Source organism: Helicoverpa armigera, chromosome 24 (assembly GCF_030705265.1).
Source record: "Helicoverpa armigera isolate CAAS_96S chromosome 24, ASM3070526v1, whole genome shotgun sequence".
Classification (NCBI taxonomy): Eukaryota; Metazoa; Arthropoda; class Insecta; order Lepidoptera; family Noctuidae; genus Helicoverpa; species Helicoverpa armigera.
In genome coordinates this window covers 8,813,520-8,837,973 of record NC_087143.1, presented here as the reverse complement: position 1 = coordinate 8,837,973, position 24,454 = coordinate 8,813,520, and the positions used below count along the sequence as shown (strand labels likewise).

Below are 24,454 nucleotides of genomic sequence, written 5' to 3'. Positions count from 1 at the left end.
TGAAGGGCGGGACTTCCCCAGTCCCGCCCCTGGACCCGTTCATGGGGGCGGAAGAGGCGTTGTCTGCCCTCCTCCGGCGCCCGGGAGGCCTGCTGGGGCGGGATCGGGATCAACAAGTCAGCCATGAAACACCATGGCCTGACTTGCTGAGGGCCACCTCCAGGCCGGCGCCGGATGCGGTTCACCACTCAGACACCGCAGCCGTGGCTATCAACGCTGTTCCCCTGCGAGCTCCCCCGCAGTGACAAGCGTGTCGTCCGCATAACACGTCAAGTCGGCGCCCGACGGGAGTTCGCCTCAGCACTCCAATCGTAACCGATGTTCCACAGGAGCGGCCCCAGCACCGATCCCTGTGGAACACCGCACGTCATGAGGTGCCGACCGGCACGCGTCCCCGATATGTGACGCATCTACCTTCTAGGTAGGCCCCTACTGTGCGACGGAGGTAGGAGGCACGCGGTGATATCTCAGTGCCTCCCGAATACAGCTCCAGGGCAGGGTGTTGAACGCGTTGGAGATGTCTAAAGACACCGCCAACACCACCCCACCCCGGGACACCGTCCTCCGCCAGGGCTCTCACGCGCATTATGGCGTCTACGGTGGAGCGCCCGCGACGAAAACCAAACTGGTTGTCGTCCAGGTCCGGCCCTCTCTGCACAAGTGGCTGACGAGGCGATCTGCGATGACACGCTCAAAGAGTTTGCCCGCCTCGTCGAGCAGCACTACGCGGACGGCGAGTCCGCGGGGCGCCCCTCCTTCCTGAGCAGGACCAGCCTCCCTCCTTCCACACACTGGGAAACTGACCCTGCTCGAGACATGCCGTGAAGAGCCTCTCAGCTGGGGCTCTAGCTCCTCAGAGCCAGGACGAGAGCTCGGCCAGGAACTCCGTCGGGTCCGCGTGTTCTAGCCCGGAGCCGCGACACGGCTGCCTGTCTCTGCTTGCGTCACCTGGGACATCGGTGCCTCCTCTCGGGAGAGTCTGTGGCCGAGGGTGAAGCCATCGTCGGGGAACGTGTCCCGCCTGCTCAGGGAAGAGCCCAATACGACCGCCCCTAGCAGCTGGGGCTGCATGCTCTGCACCAGTGGAGGCGCCCATGCACGCAGCTTCTGCACCCAACGGTAGCGGAACCAACCTAACCTAACCTAACCTAACCTAACCTAACCTAACCTAACCTAACCTAACCTAACCTAACCTAACCTAACCCTGAGCAAACCTAACCTAGCAAACCTAACCTAACCCTGAGCAAACCTAACCTAACCCTGAGCAAACCTAACCTAACCCTGAGCAAACCTAACCTAACCCTGAGCAAACCTAACCTAACCCTGAGCAAACCTAACCTAACCCTGAGCAAACCTAACCCCTGAGCAAACCTAACTAACCCTGAGCAAACCTAACCTAACCCTGAGCAAACCTAACCTAACCCTGAGCAAACCTAACCTAACCCTGAGCGGCGTAGAGGAAGCGGCGTAGCGCAAAATTAATTATTTATCAAAATTCTGACTAGATTTTTTCATTGTAAAAATTTTATTAAATACTTACCACTCCGACCTGTCTTCCTGACTGCATTTTGCACGATTTTGGGTAGGTTTGGACGTCGAAATTAAATATTTTCTATTAAAAAACACTAAATTTTACAGTTTTTCTAGCAAAATTTTCAAAATTTCTAGGAAAGCCTATTCTAGTTTCTGGACAGCTGGCTAGGGCTCGCCGAGACGCGTCTTTTGACGTATCGCACGTCCCTCTACGCCGCACCAAACGTCAAAAAATGCCCCACCCACCCGCCCTTTAGACGCATTAGTAGAAATTTAAAATTTACTATAGGAAAGGGTGTGACTCTGGGACCAAATTGTTGAAAAATATTTTTTGACAGATTTGGCATTCTAGCTATACTCCCTTTTGGAAAACATTAATTTTGGAGTAATCCGGGCTCCTTAACTCGAATTAACCGACTTTTTGTGCAGGTTCTAGGGCCAATTCAAGCGAGAAAAAGTTATCACCAATTTATTGGCTCTCTACTCACAAACTGACTGGGGACCAACCCTTAACAAAATATTGTGCCTAACGCCGTGCAACGGGTCTTTTGACCGCTGCACTTAGCTTTAGAATATATTTAAATAACAAATTTTTAAAAATATAGACTTGGTTTATTGCCACAAATTTATGACTTTTTATTACAATTATACTTTATGATTATTGCTAATATTGATTTATATTTTATTTGACTTATCCCCTTTACAGGGATTTAGCTTACCATATTTACCCTACCCTGACAATGTTCGGCATGAGAACTCCAGTGGCGAAGAAGCTCAAGGCCAGAGTAGAGAGGTCGGAATCGGGAAGTTCAACTGTGGCTGAGGCAGGACCATCAGTCTGTCACAGTCCTGAAGAGCGGGAGGCTGAGATATTCAGTGAGGCCCGCACTCAGAAAACACCTTCACCTCAGCCAAAGTCCCCGAAAAGATCTCCACCCAAGCTCAGGCCCAAAACAATCCTCCCACAAGAGGCACGGCCTGAGCAAACAATAATCCTGTCATCGCCACCTTCCCAAACAACGCAGCCAACTCGGTACATGAACAGGATGACCGAAGCCAAAGCCTGCCTCTCAAAGTAAAATGCAGGTGGTGAGCTCTCGTAACTTAAAAGGAAATCGCCTATGAGATCACCAAGGCAGCCGAGAGACTCTACCACCTCGTCAAGGAGGCAGGGGCAGATAAGGAAACAAGTGCCGAGTTGGAGAATGCAACGGAATCCATCCCACCTCAACAGACTCCTCGCCAGGAATTTCCGACAGAGCTTGTGAATCAGCTCATGGATTCACTCCAGAGCCACAACCGGGCCCTGGAGGACTGCAAACAGCACACGCAGGCTCTGTCGGAACAACTTAAGGAGGCGCCACGCTACGTGGCTGGCCAGGGACCGACGTTCGCAGAGATCGCCGCAACCTCAAAATACACCGAGAGCCACTGCACTCGGTGATCGTGTCATCCACCAGCGATCAAGACACCGGTGAAGTGGTCATCGAGAAGCTGAGGACGGCGGTCGATGCAAAAATGAGGGCACGAGGGTCGAACGGCTGAGGAAGGCAAGGACCGGAAGGTAGTTGTGGGCTTTGGATCCGGGAGGAAATGACTAGGGCGACGGAGAGGATCAAGAGAGCGGGTAACCTGATGGTGGAAGAAGTGAAGAACAAGGACCCGCTCATAATCATCAAGGACGTCCTCTCCTGTCACTCGGACGAAGAGGTCATCCAGGCAATAAAATGCCAAAATCACCATCTGATTGGGGACGTACCTGCAGAGGATGCTAGAATGGGCATCAAATACCGTCGCAGGACGAGAAATCCCCACACGTGCCACATCATTCTGCAGGTGTCCCCAGCGTTATGGCAGAGGCTGACATCGGCGGGAAGACTGCACATCGACCTGCAGAGGGTACGTGTACTGGACCAGTCACCTCTGGTGCAGTGCACGCGCTGCCTGCGCTATGGTCATACCCGGAAGATGTGCACGGAAACAGCCGATGTCTGCATTCATTGCGGAGACCTCCACCTCCGAGCAGACTGCCCCTCCAGGCAAGCAGCCGAACCTCCCAAATGCCGCAACTGCCTTCTGGCGAAAATGCCCAAGGTCGATCACAATGCCTTCGACAGCGAGTGCCCCGTCCGGTTGAAGTGGGATGCACTATCCCGTCTGTCAGTCGCCTACTGTTAAGGTTGAGCCTACCGCACCCGGAATCAGCCAGCCAGCTATTCGACCCCGATCTGACCCAGAGCTCGGTAATTCAAACCAATCTCCAGAGGAAGAACCTAGCCACGCAAGAACTGCTCATAGAGGCCGGCGATAGGAAAGTTGCTCTGGCGTTGCTCCAGGAGCCGTATGTGGGCGGGATCCGGAAGATGCGAGACTACCACGGAGTTAGAATCTTCCAGAGCGCCGACCAAGGAGAAGGAACTGTAAAGTCGGCAATAGCCGTCTTCAATCATGACCTAGACGTACTACAGTGTCCAGAACTTACCACCAACAACATCACGGTGGTAAGGATCCGTACTCGCGCCTGGGAGATTGCGGTAGTCTCGTTCTACTTTGTACCGGACCAGCCCATAGAGCCATACTTGGAGCAACTAAGGCGGATCCGAGAGGAAATGGGTCATCTAAATATAATAGTCGGGGGCGATGCGAATGCAAAGAGCACCTGGTGGGGTAGCTCAATCATCGATGGCAGGGGGGAAGAAGTTGCTGGCAGCTTCGAGGACATGGGCTTGCAGGTACTCAACACCGGCAATACTCCGACCTTCGACACCATCAGAGGAGAAAGCACCACCAGCTTTGTTGACCTCACAGCCTGCTCTGAAGGACTCCTCGGTCTTATCGAGGACTGGAGAGTCGAGAGCGGCATCACGAGCTCGGACCACAACGGTATTGTGTTCAAAATAAAATTAGAAAAATCCAAAGGCATTAACATCAACAGGCAAACAAGAATTTATAACACTAAAAAAGCCAATTGGAGCCAATTTCGTGAGAAATTGGCTCAATTGGAAGAAGAGCATAAAATCAATAGTATAGAAATTAACAAAATTAATAACGTAATATCTTTAGACCAGTTCATTCAAAATTATATTAACAACATCGTAAAAGCAAGTCAGGATACAATACCCAAAATTAAAAATAATAGTTTAGTAAACTTACCGTGGTGGTCAACCGAGCTCGTCGAGATGAAGAAAGAGGTCAACACCAAGAAACACCGCATACGTTGCGCTGCACCGATCCGGAGACAAAAGGTCGTTGATGAGTACCTGCAAGCAAAAGAAAAATATGAGTTCGAAGCCAAAAAGGCACAGGTGCAGAGTTGGAAGGGGTTCTGCGAGAAACAGGATAGGGAGGGCGTATGGGAGGGGATTTATAGAGTCATCGGTCGCACCGCTAGGAGATGTGAGGATGTGCCTTTGGTCAAGGACGGATTGCCACTGAACCCAGAAAACCGCGCGCTCCTGGCGGAGACCTTCTACCCTGTGGACTCGGAAGAGGGTGAAACCGAGGACCACCGCCGTATTCGTGAAGCTGCCGATCGTGCAAACGTGTGGTCGCATGATGAACACCATGACCCACCGTTCACGCTACAGGAACTAAAAAAGGCGGTGGATAGCTTCAACCCGAAAAAAGCTCCAGGGGCAGATGGTCTCACTGCCGATATCTGCGCTCAAGCCATCTTCCGCGATCCGGGGATCTTCCTCGCACTGGCCAATAAATGTCTGGAGCAGGGACACTTCCCCGGAGCCTGGAAGGAGGCCACAGTGGTGATCCTCCGAAAGCCAGGGAAGGACACCTACACCGCCCCGAAGTCGTACAGGCCCATCGGCCTATTACCTGTCCTGGGAAAATCCTGAAAAGTTGATGGTAGCTCGTCTTAAATGGTACCTAATCCCGCGGCTTAGTACTCGCCAGTTTGGCTTCATGCCACAAAAACACCGAGGACTCTCTACACCATGATACAACACATCAAAGAGAAATTAAATGACAAAAAACTGATCACTGTTGTCTCCCTTGATATAGAGGGAGCCTTCGATAGCGCATGGTGGCCGGCCATCAGGACCAGACTGGCTGAGGAAAAGTGCCCGGTGAACATAAGAAGGATGATAGACAGCTACCTCAACGACAGGTGTGTCCGGGTCAGATATGCTGGGGTGGAGTGCCGCAGGACACAAACAAGGGTGTGTGCAAGGGTCGATCGGAGGCCCAATCCTTTGGAATCTGGTGCTGGATCCCTTGCTCAAAGGTCTCGAACAGCGAGGCGACTACTGTCAGGCGTTTGCAGACGATGTCGTCCTCATTTTCAGCGGGGATACAGCACTCGAAATCCAAAGACGTGCCAATGCCGCCCTCGAGTATGTTCGGGGGTGGGGCATCAGAAATAAGCTGAAATTTGCGCCACACAAAACATGCGCCATGGTCGTAACCAGGAAGCTAAAGTACGATGTCCCCCTCCTGAGCATGGGCGGGGTCGCCATTGGCATGTCCGAAGAAATCAAGATACTAGGACTTACGTGGATCACAAGCTCACCTTCAACACGCACGTCGCAAATGTTTGTAAGAAAGCCATCAACATCTACAAACAATTGGCCAGAGCGGCAAAGGTGAGCTGGGGTCTACACCCCGAGGTGATCCGCAGCATATACATGGCGGCGGTGGAGCCGGTGATCCTCTACGCGGCCAGTGCCTGGGCGCCAGCAGCCAGGAAAGTCGGTGTGCAAAAGCACCTAAACTCGGTCCAGCGAGGATTCGCCCAGAAGCTGTGTGGAGCCTACCGCACCGTCTCACTGCATTCGGCACTTGTGCTGGCGGGGTTGCTCCCACTCGACCTTAGAATACAGGAAGCAGCCGCGCTGTATGAAATGAAAAAGGGAGTGACCTCGCTGGCTGGTCGTGAGGTGGAACGGGTGGTAGCGTTCGCAGATACGCCGCACCCGGCGAAACATACGGCCATGGGGTTCGTGAGTTTGGTAGACCAGTCACATGTGGAAACCCACAACAGCCAGGAGATACGGTTCTTCACAGACGGCAGCAAGATCGAGGGCAAGGTCGGCGCAGCGCTCTCCCTTTGGGATAGAGAGGCCGAGATCAAGTCCTCGAAACTCAGTCTGCCGTCTTGCTGTACTGTCTACCAGGCAGAACTCCTGGCCATATGCGTAGCCACCAGGCATATACTGCGGCGCCGGGAGGGCACTTTTGGCATATACAGCGACTCGAAAGCAGCCCTGCAAACGGTCACCAACCAGAGTGCCCTCCACGCCCTGGCAGTGGAAGCAAGGGCGAACCTCAGCGAGGCTTTATCCCAGGGCAAAGTTGCATCCTTGTTCTGGGTAAAGGCACACGCTGGACTGGAGGGAAATGAGCGCGCCGACCACCTGGCCAAGGAAGCGGCTTTAAAGAACAAAACCAGGCCAGATTACGACCTCTGCCCGGTTTCATTCGTCAAGCGGCAGATCCGATTGGAGTCGCTGGGCGAATGGAATCGGAGATACGGAAACGGAGCGACAGCGGGGGTCACAAAGATCTTCTTGCCGGACGCTGCGGACGCGTACAGGATCGTCAGAAAAATTCTGCCACGTGGGGTAATAACACAAGTGCTGACGGGGCACGGCGGGTTCTCCGAATACTTGCACCGCTTCAAGTGTAAGGAGAACCCATCGTGCATCTGCGACCCCAGTGCGATCGAGTCTGTCCCCCATATCATCCTAGAATGCCCTATCTTCTCGCGAGAACGGTGGACACTGGAACAGGAGATAGACATAGAGCTGAGCCTACAAAATATTAGCCACATAATGAATAAACGGAAAGTTCGAGAAAAATTTTTAGAGTATGCCGAAACAATTGCAAATAAAATCATACGTAGGAACAAGAGCCTGACCCATGCTTCCACCTTATTAGAAGTAATATGGCCTGGTAAGCATGGGGTACACAATAAGATCGCCAATTTATTACATATGCATATATACACAAATTTACTTTTTACATTATTATATTATTTTAAATTATTTATTTTATACAATTATACACAAATATTTACCATTTTATTTATACAACTATATACAAAAATTTATAATCTAATATATACAAATAATGAAACTATACTATAAACAACTATACACAAAACTGACAATGTATTATATGCAAAACTGAAATTTTATTATGTATAAATACAGAGACTTTATGATATAGAATACACATGAACTACTTTATATAAATATACACAACTATGTAAATATATATGAATATTTATTATATACAAATATATATTTAAAACGATCTCAGATTCCACGTATCACCAAATAATAACCTAAGATAAAACATAAGACAAAAAGACTTAACAGGTCCCTGATCACGTCAGGGGAACAAGGGACGGCAGGAGTGGGTTTTAGCCGGTAAGAGTCCGGCACTACCCCTCGGGGTGTCCATGAGGATTTCCCACTCCTGCCAAAAAAAAAAAACCTAACCCTGAGCAAACCTAACCTAACCCTGAGCAAACCTAACCTAACCCTGAGCAAACCTAACCTAAACCCCCTTATGTCCTCCTTGCACGTGTGCGCGGGGCCGCGGGAATCCAGATTCTTCCGCAGCCCCACACTAGTGCTGGCCCTCGCACGGGCCTCGTCTCTTGCACGGGGTAGTGAGGTGTTCGCCTACCCCGTGGATCGCCTCAGGGGCACGCGCCGACACACGCGCGTGCCACCGCCTCGGGACCCTGAGCAAACCTAACCTAACCCTGAGCAAAGGCCCCGTAGCACTTTCCTCATTTTGTTTGTAATTTGTCAGATTTGTTAATTTTTGAGGCTTGGTAATTTGTCAGATTTTATTTATTTATTTATTATACTTTTTGCACACATTTTACGAAAAAAACAATGTACTAAGGCGGACTAAACGCCTTAGGCGTTCTCTTCCAGTCAACCTTTAGGTTCAGGAGAAATGACTATTTACCATCCTAATTTCCGAAGGCAACTTCTTCCATAAAAGAATAGATTGGACAAAAAAGGAGGAATGGAATGGTTTAAGTTTTTTCGACTTTTTTTATGATAAATCATTAAATGATTCCTCCGCTGTGGTTAAGCAGCGTGAGGGAGCGTCAGACTGTTAGATACTTAAACCCACTGGGGTTTGCTGAATCTCTTCGAGGAGCGCTTGGAACAACGCGCGCTGCCGAGACGGGCCCGTGTCTTCTGTGAGACGAAACGGAAACTCACGGCCCACAGACCCACGCCTACGATGGCCGGGAAACGTCACTCGACATCCGGTGCCCGTGGTGTCTTCCACGTTCATGGCGGCAGCTGGGATGAGAGGTGTGAACTTCTTTAGCGTCTGCATGAGACGACGGCATCCCATTAGGTACCTCACACCCCGGATCATGACTTAAACCAGGGCCGGGCACGAGAGGTCGCCGCTGCCTATTGCTTCGACGAGGACACGACGGTGCCCTTCCCAGGCGGCACACCTGGACTGTGTGGTTCACCGTGTCTGTGATGTGTGTGTGTGTCTTTGCCATCTTTATAGATCATAATTATTTGAGATACTTTCCATATATCAGGATAATGTTGAACTCTTCATATCCCATTACACAGCCTAGTGATGTAAGTTACTGCTTTTCGAGGCAGTTGCTTGAGAATTTCTTTAGTAATTAGGTCAAAGCCTGGTGCCTTTTAATCCTTAAGCTCTTTAATGGTTTTCCACTCTTCGCGTGCTTATTCATCAAAATCTTTGTCCCCAGAACTATTCGGACAAAACACTTTTGCTAAATGTTTAGCAAAGAGGTCTGCTTTTTCCTGGGGTTTTCTCACCCATCCTTCACAACATTTCAGTGGCGGTTTGACGGGTTGTGGTCTATCAAAGGCCTTAGTTATTTTCCACAGGGAATAGTTTGCGGACTCGGTTGCAGTCAGAGCTAGTGTTTGAGCTTGCACGCATCCTTAGTTCCTTCCATTTAACTCTCCTAGTTCCAAAAACTGCCACTCACCAAGCGAGACGTGGCGCCACCGTCAATACAAAAAACTTTCGCGCGAGTGCCAAAAACACGAGGCCGGCCGCCATAACGCGCCGTTAAATTAAATCAAAAACTATGTCTAAACTGCAATAAACTTTTCAAACTAATCTACAACCCCTGCAGGGAGCTACTGGGCGCCCATCATACTATAAATAACATGTGTACAAGTGATCTGTGTACTGTGTGAATGGATCAAGCAGCAGCAACCGGCGGAATTTTGTAAGTACCTACTTGGTCCTATTTCCCATCGGTCCTGTGTGCAGCTTTCCATAAACCTCTCACAGAAAATCTCTTCCAGACTTACAACCTGGATAGATCTGTAAAAACCTAATGGTCTAGGGCTTACGGCTAACGAAGCGCCGTTCAAGTCACACCAGCTACTCTGTACTAATATTATAAAGAGGAAAACTTTGTTTGTTTGGTTGTAATGAATAGGCTTAAAAACTACTGGTCCGATTCACCATTCGAAAGCTTCATTATTCACGAGTAACATAGGCTATATTTTATAACGGTACGGGCAGTAGTCACCACGGGACGCGGGTGAAACCGCGGGAAAACGGCTAGTATATAATAATTTCTAATTTATTTTATGTATTGACATTGTAAAATTTCATTTCTATGGTATTAAATAATTAATAATATTGCCCTTTTATATTAAAGGACAATGCCGGATTTTGTATGGACCCTGTCCCCACCCACCAACAGGCTTGAAACTAGTGTCATCGGAAGCGCATCCTTCGATAGATCATGATTATCAAAACGGTTTACTGCAAATGTATGGGGTTTTGGAAATACACGACATTTTAGTATCCTTAATAATCAATTAACTTCAAGTATGTTAACCAATTACTCGGAGTTGCGTGGACCGATTTTGATTATTTTTGTTTTAATGCAAAGAACGTGTCTCAACGTTAGTCCGATATAATTTTCATAGGGATCTTTTTGGTAGATGGGGCGCATCCAATGACACTTAGTTGAACTTTGTTGGAGGTGGTTAAGGTGTCCTTACGAAGAACTACACTGTCTCTTCAAACCGATTATTTTAACCGACGATAACTCAAAAACTGCTCAAAGGATCTTGATGAAAATTAAATTAGACTAACTTTGAGATCGATTTTTTTAAATAAAAATAAAAACATCAAAATCGGTCCACCCAACTCCGAGTAATTGGTTAACAAACTTGAAGTTAATTCATTATTAAGGACACTAAATTGTCTTATAGTTCCTAAACCCCATACTTTTGGAATATGTCTCCATAATAAGAAATGATCTATTAAATGAGGCGCATCCAATGACACTACTTTCAAGTCTGTTGGTGGGTGGGGACGTTTTTAGGCATTGTCCTTTGCATGCTGAATATGAGGCGAGATATGTAGAAACATGATTGTATTTTAAGACCTAATTGGAACCATATTTCAAATTCTGATTCTATAATAATTATGCAGAGACAACAAAAAAACAAAAAACTAAGCAAAGGGGCCTGATTCTCCTAAGTTAATAATGTCAAAGTCAATATTGAACAGAAATTGAATCGCAATAGCAGTTTTGACTATATTGGGCATTCTGCTACTAATATAAGACCAATTGAATTCCAACGACATTCGATTGGTTTGCGATTGGTCTATACGGCAGTTTTCTCTACAATCATATTGTTGAGGATTACGAGGTCTTGCAGGAATAAAAGAACTGTAGAAATACTCAAACAACGGAGAAATATAATTTTGGTGTTCACAGTACAATGCATGACAAGCAAGTGACGACAACGGTGCATTAATGCGCCTGCTTAAAAATTACGAACTTCATTAGGCCGTCGGAAACGTGTTGCTATGAAGCAACGGCTAGGCGCTTCAACATGCCCCCGGGCGTTGAAAGCAACGGTTTCAACCAAATTAATCCGAGGACACCGGCAGCAGACAGATCCTGTTAAATGCGCGTCTCACAACTCCGGTGGATGTCTGGATGTCGGCTACTCGAGCGATGCCATCCTTCGCTGGGTAGACGGCCACAATCCGTCCCAAGCTCCACTTCAAGGGAGGAAGGTTATCTTCCTTTATCACGACCAATGTGTTCAGCCGTAATGCATCCTTCGAGGAACGCCACTTGGTCCGCAGCTGTAACTCTGCAACGTACTCTCTACTCCATCTGTACCAGAAATGCTGACGCAGCTGCTCAATCCGTTGAAAGCGAGATAGGCGGTTGGCAGAGTAACCGCTGAAGTCAGGTTGCTGTATGGAAGTCAGAGGTCGCCCAACAAGAAAATGTCCTGGCGTGAGCGGACTGTAATCAGCAGGATCTGAAGATAACGGCGTCAGTGGACGAGAATTCAGGACGGCTTCAATTTTAGTTAATGCGGTGTAAAGCTCTTCAAACGTCAAATTACAATTTCCCAACACTCGATTAAGGTGGTACTTTGTTGAAGGTATAAAATGGAACCTGATACCATCTTTCGCTGCATCTTCACTCAATGACGAACTAGTCGATTTTAAAAACTTGGATAGTTCGTTGTATGCACCGACAAATGAGGTACCGCTGTCGGAAAGATATCAACGGGTTTTCCTCGACGAGCAATAAATCGATGCAAAGCCAGTAAGTAACTTTTACCCGTTAAGTCGCCAACAAGTGCCAAATGAATAGCTTTAGTGGTGAAACATATAAAAATGGCAATGTACACCTTTACCAGCCTGCATCCACGGCCTTGACGGCTGGCACACAAGATAGGGCCGGCGTAATCAACGCCTGTACTCTCGAAGGGATAACCTGGACGAAGCCGTTCTTGCGGTAAGTTACCCATAATAGGTGCTACCACCTTGCCCTTCATGCGCCGACACAGAACGCACTTTTAATAACAAGCCTTCGCCAAGTTGCGGCCCCTATCGGCCAATAAGATTCCCTTATCGATGCTAATAATAATTGCGGGCCAGCGTGCAAAAGCCTTTTATGCTCAAAATAAAATAATAATTTGGTAAATTGATGAGTGGACTGTAATAAACAAGGATGTTTTTTATTATATAAAATTCTAATAATTAGTTTTAGGAGACTGCTTCTGGCATGACTTTATAAATCTTAACACATAATTTGTAACAGCATTTTCATGGAGACAACAATAGGGCCTAATAGACCTAAAGGGTCAAAGATTCGCGTAATCACGGACAACAAATCACGTTTAGTAGACCCGGCTGATCGCTGACTCAATTTTATAGGGAACCCTAATTCATCTGATCTAAAGTGTTCCAATTCAGTATTATTATTATCAGAAGCAGTTTTAGAAAAATTACATTTTAAATCATTACATAGCAATGAAATTGAATTCTCACTAATTGGACCGGAAACTATCCACCCTAAACTAGTTTCATACAAAACAGGTTTTCCGGTACCTAGCTTTATTCTCTGTGATCCTAACAAATCCCAAAAGAGATCAGCACAGATGAGAATATCTACCTCAGCGGGCGTGCAAAATGTAGGATCTGCTAAAGTTATATTTAGCGGAATATTTAATTCGGCATAATTAATTTCACGGCACGGAACATTACTTGTAATGTATGGCAAAACAAAACAATTAAGATCGAAAGTAACACTATCGTCCATCGGTGTTATCCTTACACGACACAATTTACCTACGTGCGACGCAAGTTTTTATTTATTAAATCAATTAAAGACTTTAATACAACAGAAGACTCCTTTGTGATACTTTCAACATTAAATAAAGCAGACACATGATTTTGTATGAGTAATCTTCTGTTATCAAACCGATCACATAACAACTGCCATGCCACAGAATAATTACTCGAGGAACATTCAATAGAATTAATAACTACCGCAGCCGACCCTTCAATAGATGCTCTCAAGTAGTGGAATTTATTAATATCGTCAATGCTATCATTGCAATTTACAAGACTACTAAAGGTGTCACGGAATTCCAGCCAATTCGTATATAAACCGCTGAACTTAGGTAACTGAATTGTTGGCAACTTAACTGGCTTATGCACATTAGTGTGAGTACTTTTACAGCTTTCCATCGATCCATTATCTTTATTATATTCACTGATAATATTCTGTGCCCTAGACAAGGATTTATAATAAAGAGACTCAAAATCAGCACGTTCGGAAAATTGTAATTTAATGTCCTCGACAATGCATTCCAGACGTAACTGTACCTCATCATACTACTCATACAACGACTCCATCTTGCCTATGCGCAGCTGCAGCTCAGCCGTGTCACAACTGGTTAGGGTTCTGTCCTTGAGTGAATCCAGAAAGTTAACGAAAGCAGTCAATCGACCTTTGAAGCTTCCTCGCTTCTTGACTAATTCCCTTTCCTCGGACATGCTGGGAGACAAGTGTATTCAACCTGAAATTGATACAGGAATACTATTAAGCTATGAACAATAAGTACTTGAGACGCTTCTAAAAGCTTTAAAATTTGTACAGTTAATAATTACTAAAACCAACAACAAACACAATTTAACTAACTATGATTTAACGTTCGTTAACTTTAAGTTATAGTTAATGATGCACTATGTTCAGTTACCTACTCACAATGTTATGTTATAAAAGTTTACTGCAAAACAATTAACGAAGCAAAATAAATTGATAAACACTATTCAAATTAAATACACTGTTGCGGCAAAGCGGGCAACACTGGATGCAACAACTTCATTCACTCGCTTGCTAAAAATGGCCGCCTGCTCGGTAGACGCGCGTACATTTTATTACATAAAAAATTCATGTCGAATACGAAAATTGTAACCGTAAGGCCGCTGCCTCGAATTTTGCGGGCAGCGGGGCGGCAGCGGCGGCGGCGCGGGCGGTCACCGTTTGACTAGAGCTCACCGCTCGTTGCCCGCTCCCCGCGCCGCTGTATTCGAGGGCCGGTCCATTTGATTATACGCGTAAGAACCTGCCGCTCCCGCGCCGCCGCCGCTGCCGCCCCGCTTCCCGCAAAATTCGAGGCCGAGGCCTAACCCTGAATACAAACCTTTTATTTATCAAGTGGAGTCAGATTTTCATTTATTAACATCCATAATCAAACATACACCAATTGAAACTAACTCAAAATAACATTAATTTAATTGATATTTAACAAAGACTTGCATTAATATCTAACACTCAAAACTATGCGGATTATGTCAAGGTACCTACTAACATTAAAAATAATTATGTGAATTAGTTACAGTTTTGTATAAATAAAGTTTAAATAATGTAGCAAATAGCTAACTATACTATTATAAATATAAATGTAAACTTTTACTGTTAAAAAATACTAATCACAATGTAACAAAGTACCAAATGATTTCAATCTAACACAATGCACTAATGTAATATAATACTAAGAAAATACATTAACCTGTGATATTTCATGACGATTTACTTATATTTATATTACCTGAGTGTTGGGTGATGATATTAATAATAATAAATGCAATACACCGCAATTAAATTGCTTGAGATCAGTCCCAATAATTGTCCTGCACAAAACCTGCAAGTCACGCCGGCTAATTGTCACGCCCGGCTAATTGACGATCCTTAATTATTTCTTCCTTCAATTTTAAGCGCTGATCTTCATATATCCTGCTCGTAATGGGCCATGTAGAGGATTACGAGGTCTTGCAGGAATAAAAGAACTGTAGAAATACTCAAACATCGGAGAAATATAATTTTGGTGTTCAAAGTACAATGCATGACAAGCAAGTGACGACAACGGTGCATTAATGCGCCTGCTTAAAAATTACGAACTTCATTAGGCCGTCGGAAACGTGTTGCTATGAAGCAACGGCTAGGCGCTTCAACACCCATCCTTCACAACATTTCAGTGGCGGTTTGACGGGTTGCGGTCTATCAAAGGCCTTGGTTATTTTCCACAGAATAGTTTGCGGACTCGGTTGCAGTCAGAGCTAGTGTTTGAGCTTGCATGCATCCTTAGTTCCTTCCATTTAACTCTCCTAGTTCCAAAAACTGCCACTGTTGAAGCGCCTAGCCGTTGCTTCATAGCAACACGTTTCCGACGGCCTAATGAAGTTCGTAATTTTTAAGCAGGCGCATTAATGCACCGTTGTCGTCACTTGCTTGTCATGCATTGTACTGTGAACACCAAAATTATATTTCTCCGTTGCTTGAGTATTTCTACAGTCTTTTATTCCTGCAAGACCTCGTAATCCTCAACAGCCACTCACCAAGCGAGACGTGGCGCCACCGTCAATAAATAACATGTGTACAAGTGATCTGTGTACTGTGTAAATGGATCAAGCAGCAGCAACCGGCGGAATTTTGTAAGTACCTACTTGGTCCTATTTCCCATCGGTCCTGTGTGCAGCTTTCCATAAACCTCTCACAGAAAATCTCTTCCAGACTTACAACCTGGATAGATCTGTAAAAACCTAATGGTCTAGGGCTTACGGCTAACGAAGCGCCGTTCAAGTCACACCAGCTACTCTGTACTAATATTATAAAGAGGAAAACTTTGTTTGTTTGGTTGTAATGAATAGGCTCAAAAACTACTGGTCCGATTCACCATTCGAAAGCTTCATTATTCACGAGTAACATAGGCTATATTTTATAACGGTACGGGCAGTAGTCACCACGGGACGCGGGTGAAACCGCGGGAAAACGGCTAGTATATAATAATTTCTAATTTATTTTATGTATTGACATTGTAAAATTTCATTTCTATGGTATTAAATAATTAATAATATTGCCCTTTTATATTAAATTTGCATGCTGAATATGAGGCAAGATATGTGGAAACATCATTGTATTTTAAGACCTAATTGGAACCATATTTCAAATTCTGATTCTAAATAATAATTATGCAGAGACAACAAAAAAACAAAAAACTAAGCAAACGGGCCTGATTCTCCTAAGTTAATAATGTCAAAGTCAATATTGAACAGAAATTGAATCGCAATAGCAGTTTTGACTATATCGGGCATTCTGCTACTAATATAAGACCAATTGTATTCCAATGACATTCGATTGGTTTGCGATTGGTCTATACGGCAGTTTTCTCTACAATCATATTGCAATCGTAAATCATTTGCAGACAAAATGATTCATTATTAAATGACAGAAAAGGATAAAAACGCTTATTTCAAAGAAAAAATTGCGGAATGCCACATACGCTTCAATCGCAATTGAGTCGTGATTGGATCTCAATCGAATGTGAATCGTATGTCACTTAAGTAAAATTAGGAGAATCGGGCTGTGCTGGGGGCACGTGCCGAAAGACGATCCAATGTTTAGGATAGATACTTTGGCCACTACAAAGTAAGTGCTAGTATTTGGGTACTATTGCGATTAATACTTGTTTGTTATACAAGAGTGCAAAGTTGCTTTTTAACCGCGGGCTCAATTTTGATTACCGAGCAAGCGAAGGATTGATAGAATCCTGAGCGATAGCGAGGGAATCAAAAGAGCACAAGGTGAAAAATCTTTGCACTCGAGTGCAACACGTAACTTTTCATCCCACCTCATCGAGGAAATTTCTAAACTCAAAAAAAAAAATGGCGCGCACATATGAGTATCAATTAAAAAGAAGTAGGTACCTATTAAAGTTCATTTATTTGAAAACTCAGTTTAAAAATGAAACGAGGTTAAAAATCTATGTAAAAACAATAATAAAAATTACTTAGTTAATTGAATAATTATTTTAAGCAGTATTGTATTTGTTTAATATGTATTTGTTTGGAAAGTCTTATCAAGCTTGTCACAAATGGAGTATTGCACACGATGTTCTAAATTCAAATCACTTTGCCGCTCTAGAGGATAAAAACGGCTTTTACGCTCAGATATCAAAGGGTAAAACTACTCTTTCCGAGATGATGGGATGAAAAAAATGATTTCCAATCTATTCGCGACTAGTTACACACGCTTGCGTTCTTGCCATGTACATTGTGTAAATACGCCACGGGGATTGTTTACAATATTCGTAGGAATTAGGATTGTATTATTTTCATTAATTTAATAGGTCCGTGCCGATCCTCGGTAGTATAGTCGAAATAAATCAACTGAAATATAAACACGCTCTCCCTTCTTTGCTTTTCTGTAACGTGCTGTGAACACGGAGCCCGCAGCATGAGGTGGCGGCCGAGTGCGGCCAAGCAAACACAGCGGTACAACATACATACTATATAATTATTTACATCTGGCACAACCTGCACTGCTCGCGCAGTTACCCAATACAATACGCGTACAATGTGTATCGATTACAACGTAACGTCACTACCGCGCGTCGCTCGGGGCCCGGGGGCCCGCACTCGGGGCCCGGGGGCCCGCACTCGGGGCCCGGCGGGCCGCGAGCGAGGCGCCACGCAGCCCTCTGCGGAAAGACGCTTAAGCTAACACTTTGTACTTTATATAAAAAAGTCATAGGTACAAGTAATCGTATCTAAGTGAGATTCAGTGTTCGTGCAGGGGTGCGCACTAGCTGGCGCACTTGGTCTTGCCGTCCAGCAGCTTGCGCCAGAGGTCGAACTGCTCGTGGTAGCGCACCATGTGGATGGCGAGCCCGCGCTGCACGGCGCAGGGGTGCGCCGCCACCTTCTTGTTGTAGAACTCGGGCGCGTGCGTCCGCCGCAGCCCCAGCCGCGCCGCCAGGATGCCCGTCACGAACACGTCCTCCAGCCGCACGTAGCGCTCGGCCGGCGCCGCTGCCAGCAGCGGCCGCACGCAGTCCGCCGTCATGAGGTAGGCGGGCCCGGTGGCGAAGTCGGGGAACACGCGCGCCGGGAACTGCAGCGGCGACACGTAGTACTTGGACTTGGTGGTGCGCTTGGGCAGCGAGCGACGCACCACCTTGCCCCAGATGGTGCGCGAGGCGTTGGCCCGCGCCGGCGCCGCCGCGAACTCCAGCAGGCGCGGCACGTTGATGAACATGTCGTCGTCCGTCTTGAGCAGGCGCGGCGCGCGCGGGCAGTACGTGTCCACCCACTCCAGCATGGACAGCGTCTTCAGCGTCAGGTTGGAGTAGGAGTCGAGCGAGCGGCCCACGATCACGTCGCCGTACAGCGCGTCCTCGGCGTCGATGGCGGCGCGCAGCGCGGGCGGCGGCGCGCCCAGCACGAAGGCCAGCGCCACGTCGGCCCGCGCCGCGTAGTGCCCCCACGTGAGCCGCACGGCGTCCCGCGCCGCCGCGTGGCCCGGCGCCGACGTCACCAGCACCACGAGGCGCAGGCGCGCGCCCAGCGCGGGGCACAGCTCGGCGTGCGGCCGCTCGTGGCCCGCCACGTACACGTCGCGCGTCAGCACGGGCCGCGGGCCGCGCGGCGCGGTGGCGGCGGCGGCGTGGAGGCGGCGGCTCGGAGGGCGGCTGCGTGGTTGGCGGGCGGGCGCGGGCGGGCGGCGGCGCGGGCGGCGCGAGGGGCGCGGGCGGCGGCGCGGCGGGCGGCAGGCGCGCCAGCAGCAGCAGCAGCAGCGCGCCCAGCGCCGCGAGCGCCGCGCAGTGCGAGCGCCGCACGGACGCCATGGCGCCGGCGCGCTCACCGCGCCGCACACCACACCTGCAACACCACACAGGCATGTCACTCAGGGAATTCCACAAAAACTCACAACAGTTATCTTAGATATGGTGGCTTAAAGGTGAAGAAAAACATCTCGAGTAACTTGGACTAAAGTAAAGTCTGACACCAACCCGAGGCCTGTGCCAAGCAGTGAGACGATAAAACGGCTAAAGATGATGTCATACTTAGCACCTAAAAAAATTAATAATGAATAGATATCGAAAGTACGAAAAACTAATTGTACATCGACAGACACGTACGGCTGTTTCGTAGCCACGAGCTCGATCATGAGCAGAAAATTTCGCAAGTAAATATTTTCGCTGGAATATAAACAAACAGGCTGGGCAGTTCATTTACTAGCTGAGGTGTGCGTGTCGCGGCAGGTCCCGCGCGGCAGGCTCAGCCGAGTGCGGGCTCGTGTGAGGCGCCGTCACGAACTTGTTAAATAAACACCCGCTGAAGGTCTCGGTGCTTGTTCCGTGTGTTGCGTCAACTGATCACGGAGCTGCTCATTACGACTGCACAATGCGATTAATGACTTCTCGTATAGCAGAGGTCGTGACACACATAGTGCGAGTGGTGTCGGCCGCCGCTCGGCGCACAGTGCGAGAGCGACGCGAGGAGGCGCGCAAGTGGCCGCCACCAGAAGGCCGCGTTGCACCACTCACATGTGCAATGTTGACATATCGCAACGCTCGCGTCAGCGGTCGCTGTGCAACAGACACACGGCGCGGCATCTCCTGGAGACTGCTCTCGGAGGCTCGCGACGACCTTCTGTTATACATCAACTATGCATTTCAAAGCCAAGTAGATGGTCAGATTAAGTCTAACCTTCATTGATTTGTAGTGCCATTACACATACACGTATGTGTAAGTGTACACGATGCTACCTATAATTTCCAAAAAGTTGCCTTCAATTTATCTAGGATCCCGCTAACAGATTCATCTTTTAGTCCTGAAGAGTATAAGCCTTTAAAATAAACACTCAACAAAAAAAATACAGGCATAGGAGTAATCTGTGAATAACATATTATGCAGATGCGATGGGTCTGCATTATATTCGTCAATGCTACGCGAAAACTAAACGAGCAACATGTCGTCCCGTTTGTTTAATTTTAGAACGAAATCATGAAATGAGTGCCGCGGCGGGAAGGGTGTTACAGAAGGCGAGGGTGTCGGCTCAGGACGCAATATGCATACACCACCAGACGCTGAGCACCGGCGGCGCTCGCTCCGCACAGCAGCTGTGCTGCACGTGTGAGGAGGGCACAGCGGCGGCGACACAGCCTGCATCCCGTCAGCGTGAGACCTAGCTAGTTTACTGGATGATGATTACAAATGAGTCATGGAGTATGTACCTACTGACTGACAGGGGCACGCAGGTAACCCCGGCAGGTCATGCTCAGTAACGTGCAGAGGATGGCGCGACTACATTCCGCGACAAGCGTGGTAATGAACTTGCCGCTAGTGCCCGCGCCTAGCCCGCCGCACGCACACACGCGCAGCCTCGTGCAAACGTGCACATTCTTTGAATCCCATCACTGAACATTGGAGGTTATAGCTTTCAAAGTTATGTATGTAGTGCAACCATATTTGTTGGGTACCGCATCCACCATCATTACCTACTTATAGTACAGTGTAGTATCAGGTCGCGCCGGTGTTCGATACCTGCGAGCTTGCTGTAGATATGTTCAGGAGTAGGAAGGTAGCTGCCATACGTCATGTCAGCTGCGGTGTAGTGAGCAGTAACACTGCAGTCTCACAGAGGCAGGTGAGCCAGCACGACAGGTAAGTACACGAGTCGGCGTGAGGCTAGCGAGTGCGAGTGGTCAGTGCTTGAGCTTAGACACGGTGCGCGTGTGTGCGTGCGCGCCGGTGGTTCACCCCGCGCGCTACAAGGTTGCCCCCCCCCCTGCTCCTCGACCCTCGCGCGCCGCACACTTGACCGCTTTTGGGAGTAGTCACGAGTCACGACCCAGGTACAGTCACAGATTACTACAGATACTTCACTCAGTAGAAAACTTCCAATACCTATTACGATAATTGCCTACTCCTTCGCGTCAGCAACCACTGTATGCTAAAATGCGCCTAAATGCTCAAGCGTACAGCAGTGATTGCTTCGCACCGCGCGATTCCACAGTAATCGCAGGGCTGCCTCTTCGGTAAAATTAAATTAACATAACTTTTTATCTATGTTATTGAGAACTGTGAATATGTTCTGACTTTTATGTGGCAGTTAAAAATTTTATCATTTATAAAATATTTAACCAACTTAAAAAAAAGGAGGTGATTAGACATAGGTAAAGGCCAAACTGAGAAGTTTGACTTGTATGGTTTGTAGGTATGTATGTTTGTGCGCGATAATTTCGCGTTTGGCTAAACCAATATCGATGCGATTTTCAGAAAAGGATTTGTTACATTTAGGAGAACGTTTTAAAATAAGTATAATACTTCTTAGTTTGATGATGATCTTCGGATATGTTCACTAGAAATGAAAAAAAAAAGCCTTAAAAAAAGTGAACCGACTTCAAATAAGGCACAAAGCCGTAAGAAATAATTTGGTGTTTTTTTTTATGTTGGTGCTAACAGCTGGTAATTATGTTGGTGCTAACAGCCGGTAATTACCAATCGAAAAAGCACCGACATCCAAAAATTAATTATTTCTTACGGTTTAGTGTTTTGAAGTCGGTTCTCTTTTTTTAAAGTTTGTTTTATTATTTTTGTAAGTTTGTTTTGTTTTATATACCTATTGGTGCTGACTGTAGAAGAAACCTAGATAAAACATAATTATATACATCAGTGTGTAGGTAAAATAAAAAAATCTTTAAAGTTACAGCACATAAGGCACCACACGGCATCGGAATGCGCGTACGAACGAACAGCACTATTAGAAGTCGGTTAAAAATTGAACGGCGTGCGCGCGCTTCGCTTGTGAAAACCGCAACTGAATTTGATCCGCCGGCGGACCGAGACCGCTCGGCTGGGCGGTAGGCACTTATAGCGCGCAAGTACATGGAGTGACGGAGGCCTGGTACAGTCGCTAAACTAGAATTTAGCATAAAAAGCTCTAAAAAGTAATCATCTTAAAAAATGACTAATTTCAAACAACGCGGACACGATTCGACTAAAACTTGAGCTAATCTGTTCGGACACTGATGTGACAAATACAGAGCAGGAAATTGACTTCCTATATTGCGTAGGTAGCAACAAAGATAAAAACGCTGGTCTTTTCAAGGTATGCCGAATGAAACGATTAGCATTTGGGGTTGAACATTAGGTAGCTACCTGCACGGAGAACGCCTGACTACAGTGAGGGCGCACAGGAGATGTGTCTCCCTGCCACACTCCGCTCCCTGCCACACGAGCTCGAGCACGAGCGATGTGCAGTGTGCGGCAACACCAGCACCCCCTCTGCACAGCTCTGAGCCGACAACTACGTCATCGCAACGCTTCAACGTGAGCGATTTTATAATCATAAGAACCACTATCCTAACGCGTAATTGATGTTCCAAAATGCAAAACTATTAGAAGAATGTGTCCTGTAATTTATTTTTACAGGATAGCCATCTGCACAATTATGTACTACCTATATCAGATAATAATTTTGGAAGCGTTCACATTTCTAAATAGGTAGTTTTGCAGTAGGTAGTACTGCAAAATCCTGGTTGATTAGAACATCTTGTATCTAGCATGTTTATTTACGTTGAGAATAGCTAGGTACCTACTTAATATTCAGATAAGTTAGTGATTCACGTGCTGGGCATACACCGCGTTATTTATTATGAACCGAGATCTGATATAGCGAACTCTTGATCTAACAAACTATTGCAGAATGCTTTTAAACAACGTCTAGACACGTACGTATGATTAATACTCTAATTACAGGAGCGCACTTCACAGAAAAATGTTAATAGTTGAGCAGGTAGCAGCTGCCGACCGCACTAACCATTACCCGACATCCTTATTCATAAGTAGTCTGCTCAGTCCACTGCGAGCTCAAGAGAGTAGGCTGTGCTGACTGAGCTCAGTCGTGCTTCCAGTGGAGGGTAATGTAGTCGAGTGTGGTCTGCAGCGAGGGCATGGTTCCACAGTAGCAGCAGGGCTCGCGTCTCGCACCGCGACTGCACACTTCACATTTTAAGTAATCTCAATGAGTGTAACAACAACAGCGAACATTGACCGACTTGCGCCACCACTCACAAGGACCGGATCCGGCTCGCAAAACATGCGACACATGAGGAGTGTCGAGTTACATGCATTGTGCGACACAATGGCTGGCGGGCGGTGCACACGCGACTGGTTTGGCGGCGCATGGTACGTACGGTTGTGTCTCCATGGCGGGCAGCCGGCAGGCGGTGCACGCTGGCGGCGCTACACTGAGCGCAGGTGGCGCGGCGTGACTCACGCGCGAGGTCACGCGGGCCTTGCCGCGCCGCTCGCGTTACCACCACTTCCACAACTCAACACGAGCTCATCATCCCTGTCAGCTTGTTCATCCTAGTTTAATGCAATGCCCGATTCTTATTTATAGGAAACGAATCGATTTACTTACGGATGATAACTTTGACGCCTAGTAGAAGCAGTAGAAGTCAAAAGCTACCATTCCTAAAGACACTTCAAAAACGATTTCTTCTTACAAAATTGGAACCGGGTTCTAGTTGTAGGTGCCTTAAAAGCGAAACCCTCAATGAAGTGAGTGATCGGAATCGAATATGCGCCAGAACTACCGAAGCGACTTCAATTATTCTTTCACTGTTAGGCAGCTACACAATCTGCGCTGAACATGGGCTATGTTTTATCCGGGTACGGAAAGAAGTTTCCCCGGGACCGGGAAACCGCGTGGAACAGCCAATATTGTAAAGGCGAGAGTTAATGTGTTTCACATTATGTGTGATTGTAACTTCTTCACGTGCAATCGCCTATTATGAGCTCAACGGTATTTGATGAGACGTAGCAGCCATTAGATAGCCCTGGCTGAATAGGTACCTAAGATAAATTTTTTTTTGGATGCGGGATGTAGTTTCCTCAGGAAGCGGGTGGCACCGCTAGCAGAAGCTACTATCAATAAAGTTAAACTTGAAAGAAGTGTAAGGACTAGTTATCGTGATCATTAGCAGAATAATGAATAGCGATTCTATGATGACTAGACTGACTAGCATGTCTGGCGATGTGCAACAGTTCCGGCGAGTGACGTCACCGCGATCAACAGGTGGCGCCGCGCGGCTGTCGCCTCGCCTTACGAAGCTAGTCGCATGCTCAGGAGCCATACCTCAAGCACTTCACAACACTCCACAGGCGCATTGTTTTGTGCACACACTGCTGTTACACTGGTCAAATCATTTGAGCAAACTGTCGCAGGCAGCAAGTTGCTTTACACACACAAATCAGCAACATCACAAGTGAACATGAGAGTAACTGTGCAGTATAACAGCAG

The 24,454-nt window shown here is 47.0% G+C and overlaps 1 protein-coding gene and 1 long non-coding RNA gene across 2 annotated transcripts; both read right to left on the bottom strand.

Annotated features, from left to right (window-relative positions):
- Window positions 1-11,220: 11,220 nt before the first annotated feature.
- LOC126056612 (uncharacterized) lies at window positions 11,221-15,484 on the bottom strand. The gene is made up of 2 exons (XR_010277697.1): window positions 14,913-15,484; window positions 11,221-13,877 (listed from the first exon to the last, which is right to left on the bottom strand). It is a non-coding gene; the product is annotated as an uncharacterized LOC126056612 (long non-coding RNA).
- Window positions 15,485-17,635: 2,151 nt separating this feature from the next.
- On the bottom strand, window positions 17,636-24,176 carry LOC110383639 (beta-1,3-galactosyltransferase 5). Its single transcript, XM_049850213.2, is given in 3 exon segments — window positions 17,636-18,796; window positions 18,798-19,020; window positions 23,343-24,176. Coding segments are annotated over 3 exon segments (1,089 nt in total). The 5' UTR covers window positions 23,357-24,176; the 3' UTR covers window positions 17,636-17,944.
- Window positions 24,177-24,454: the final 278 nt, after the last annotated feature.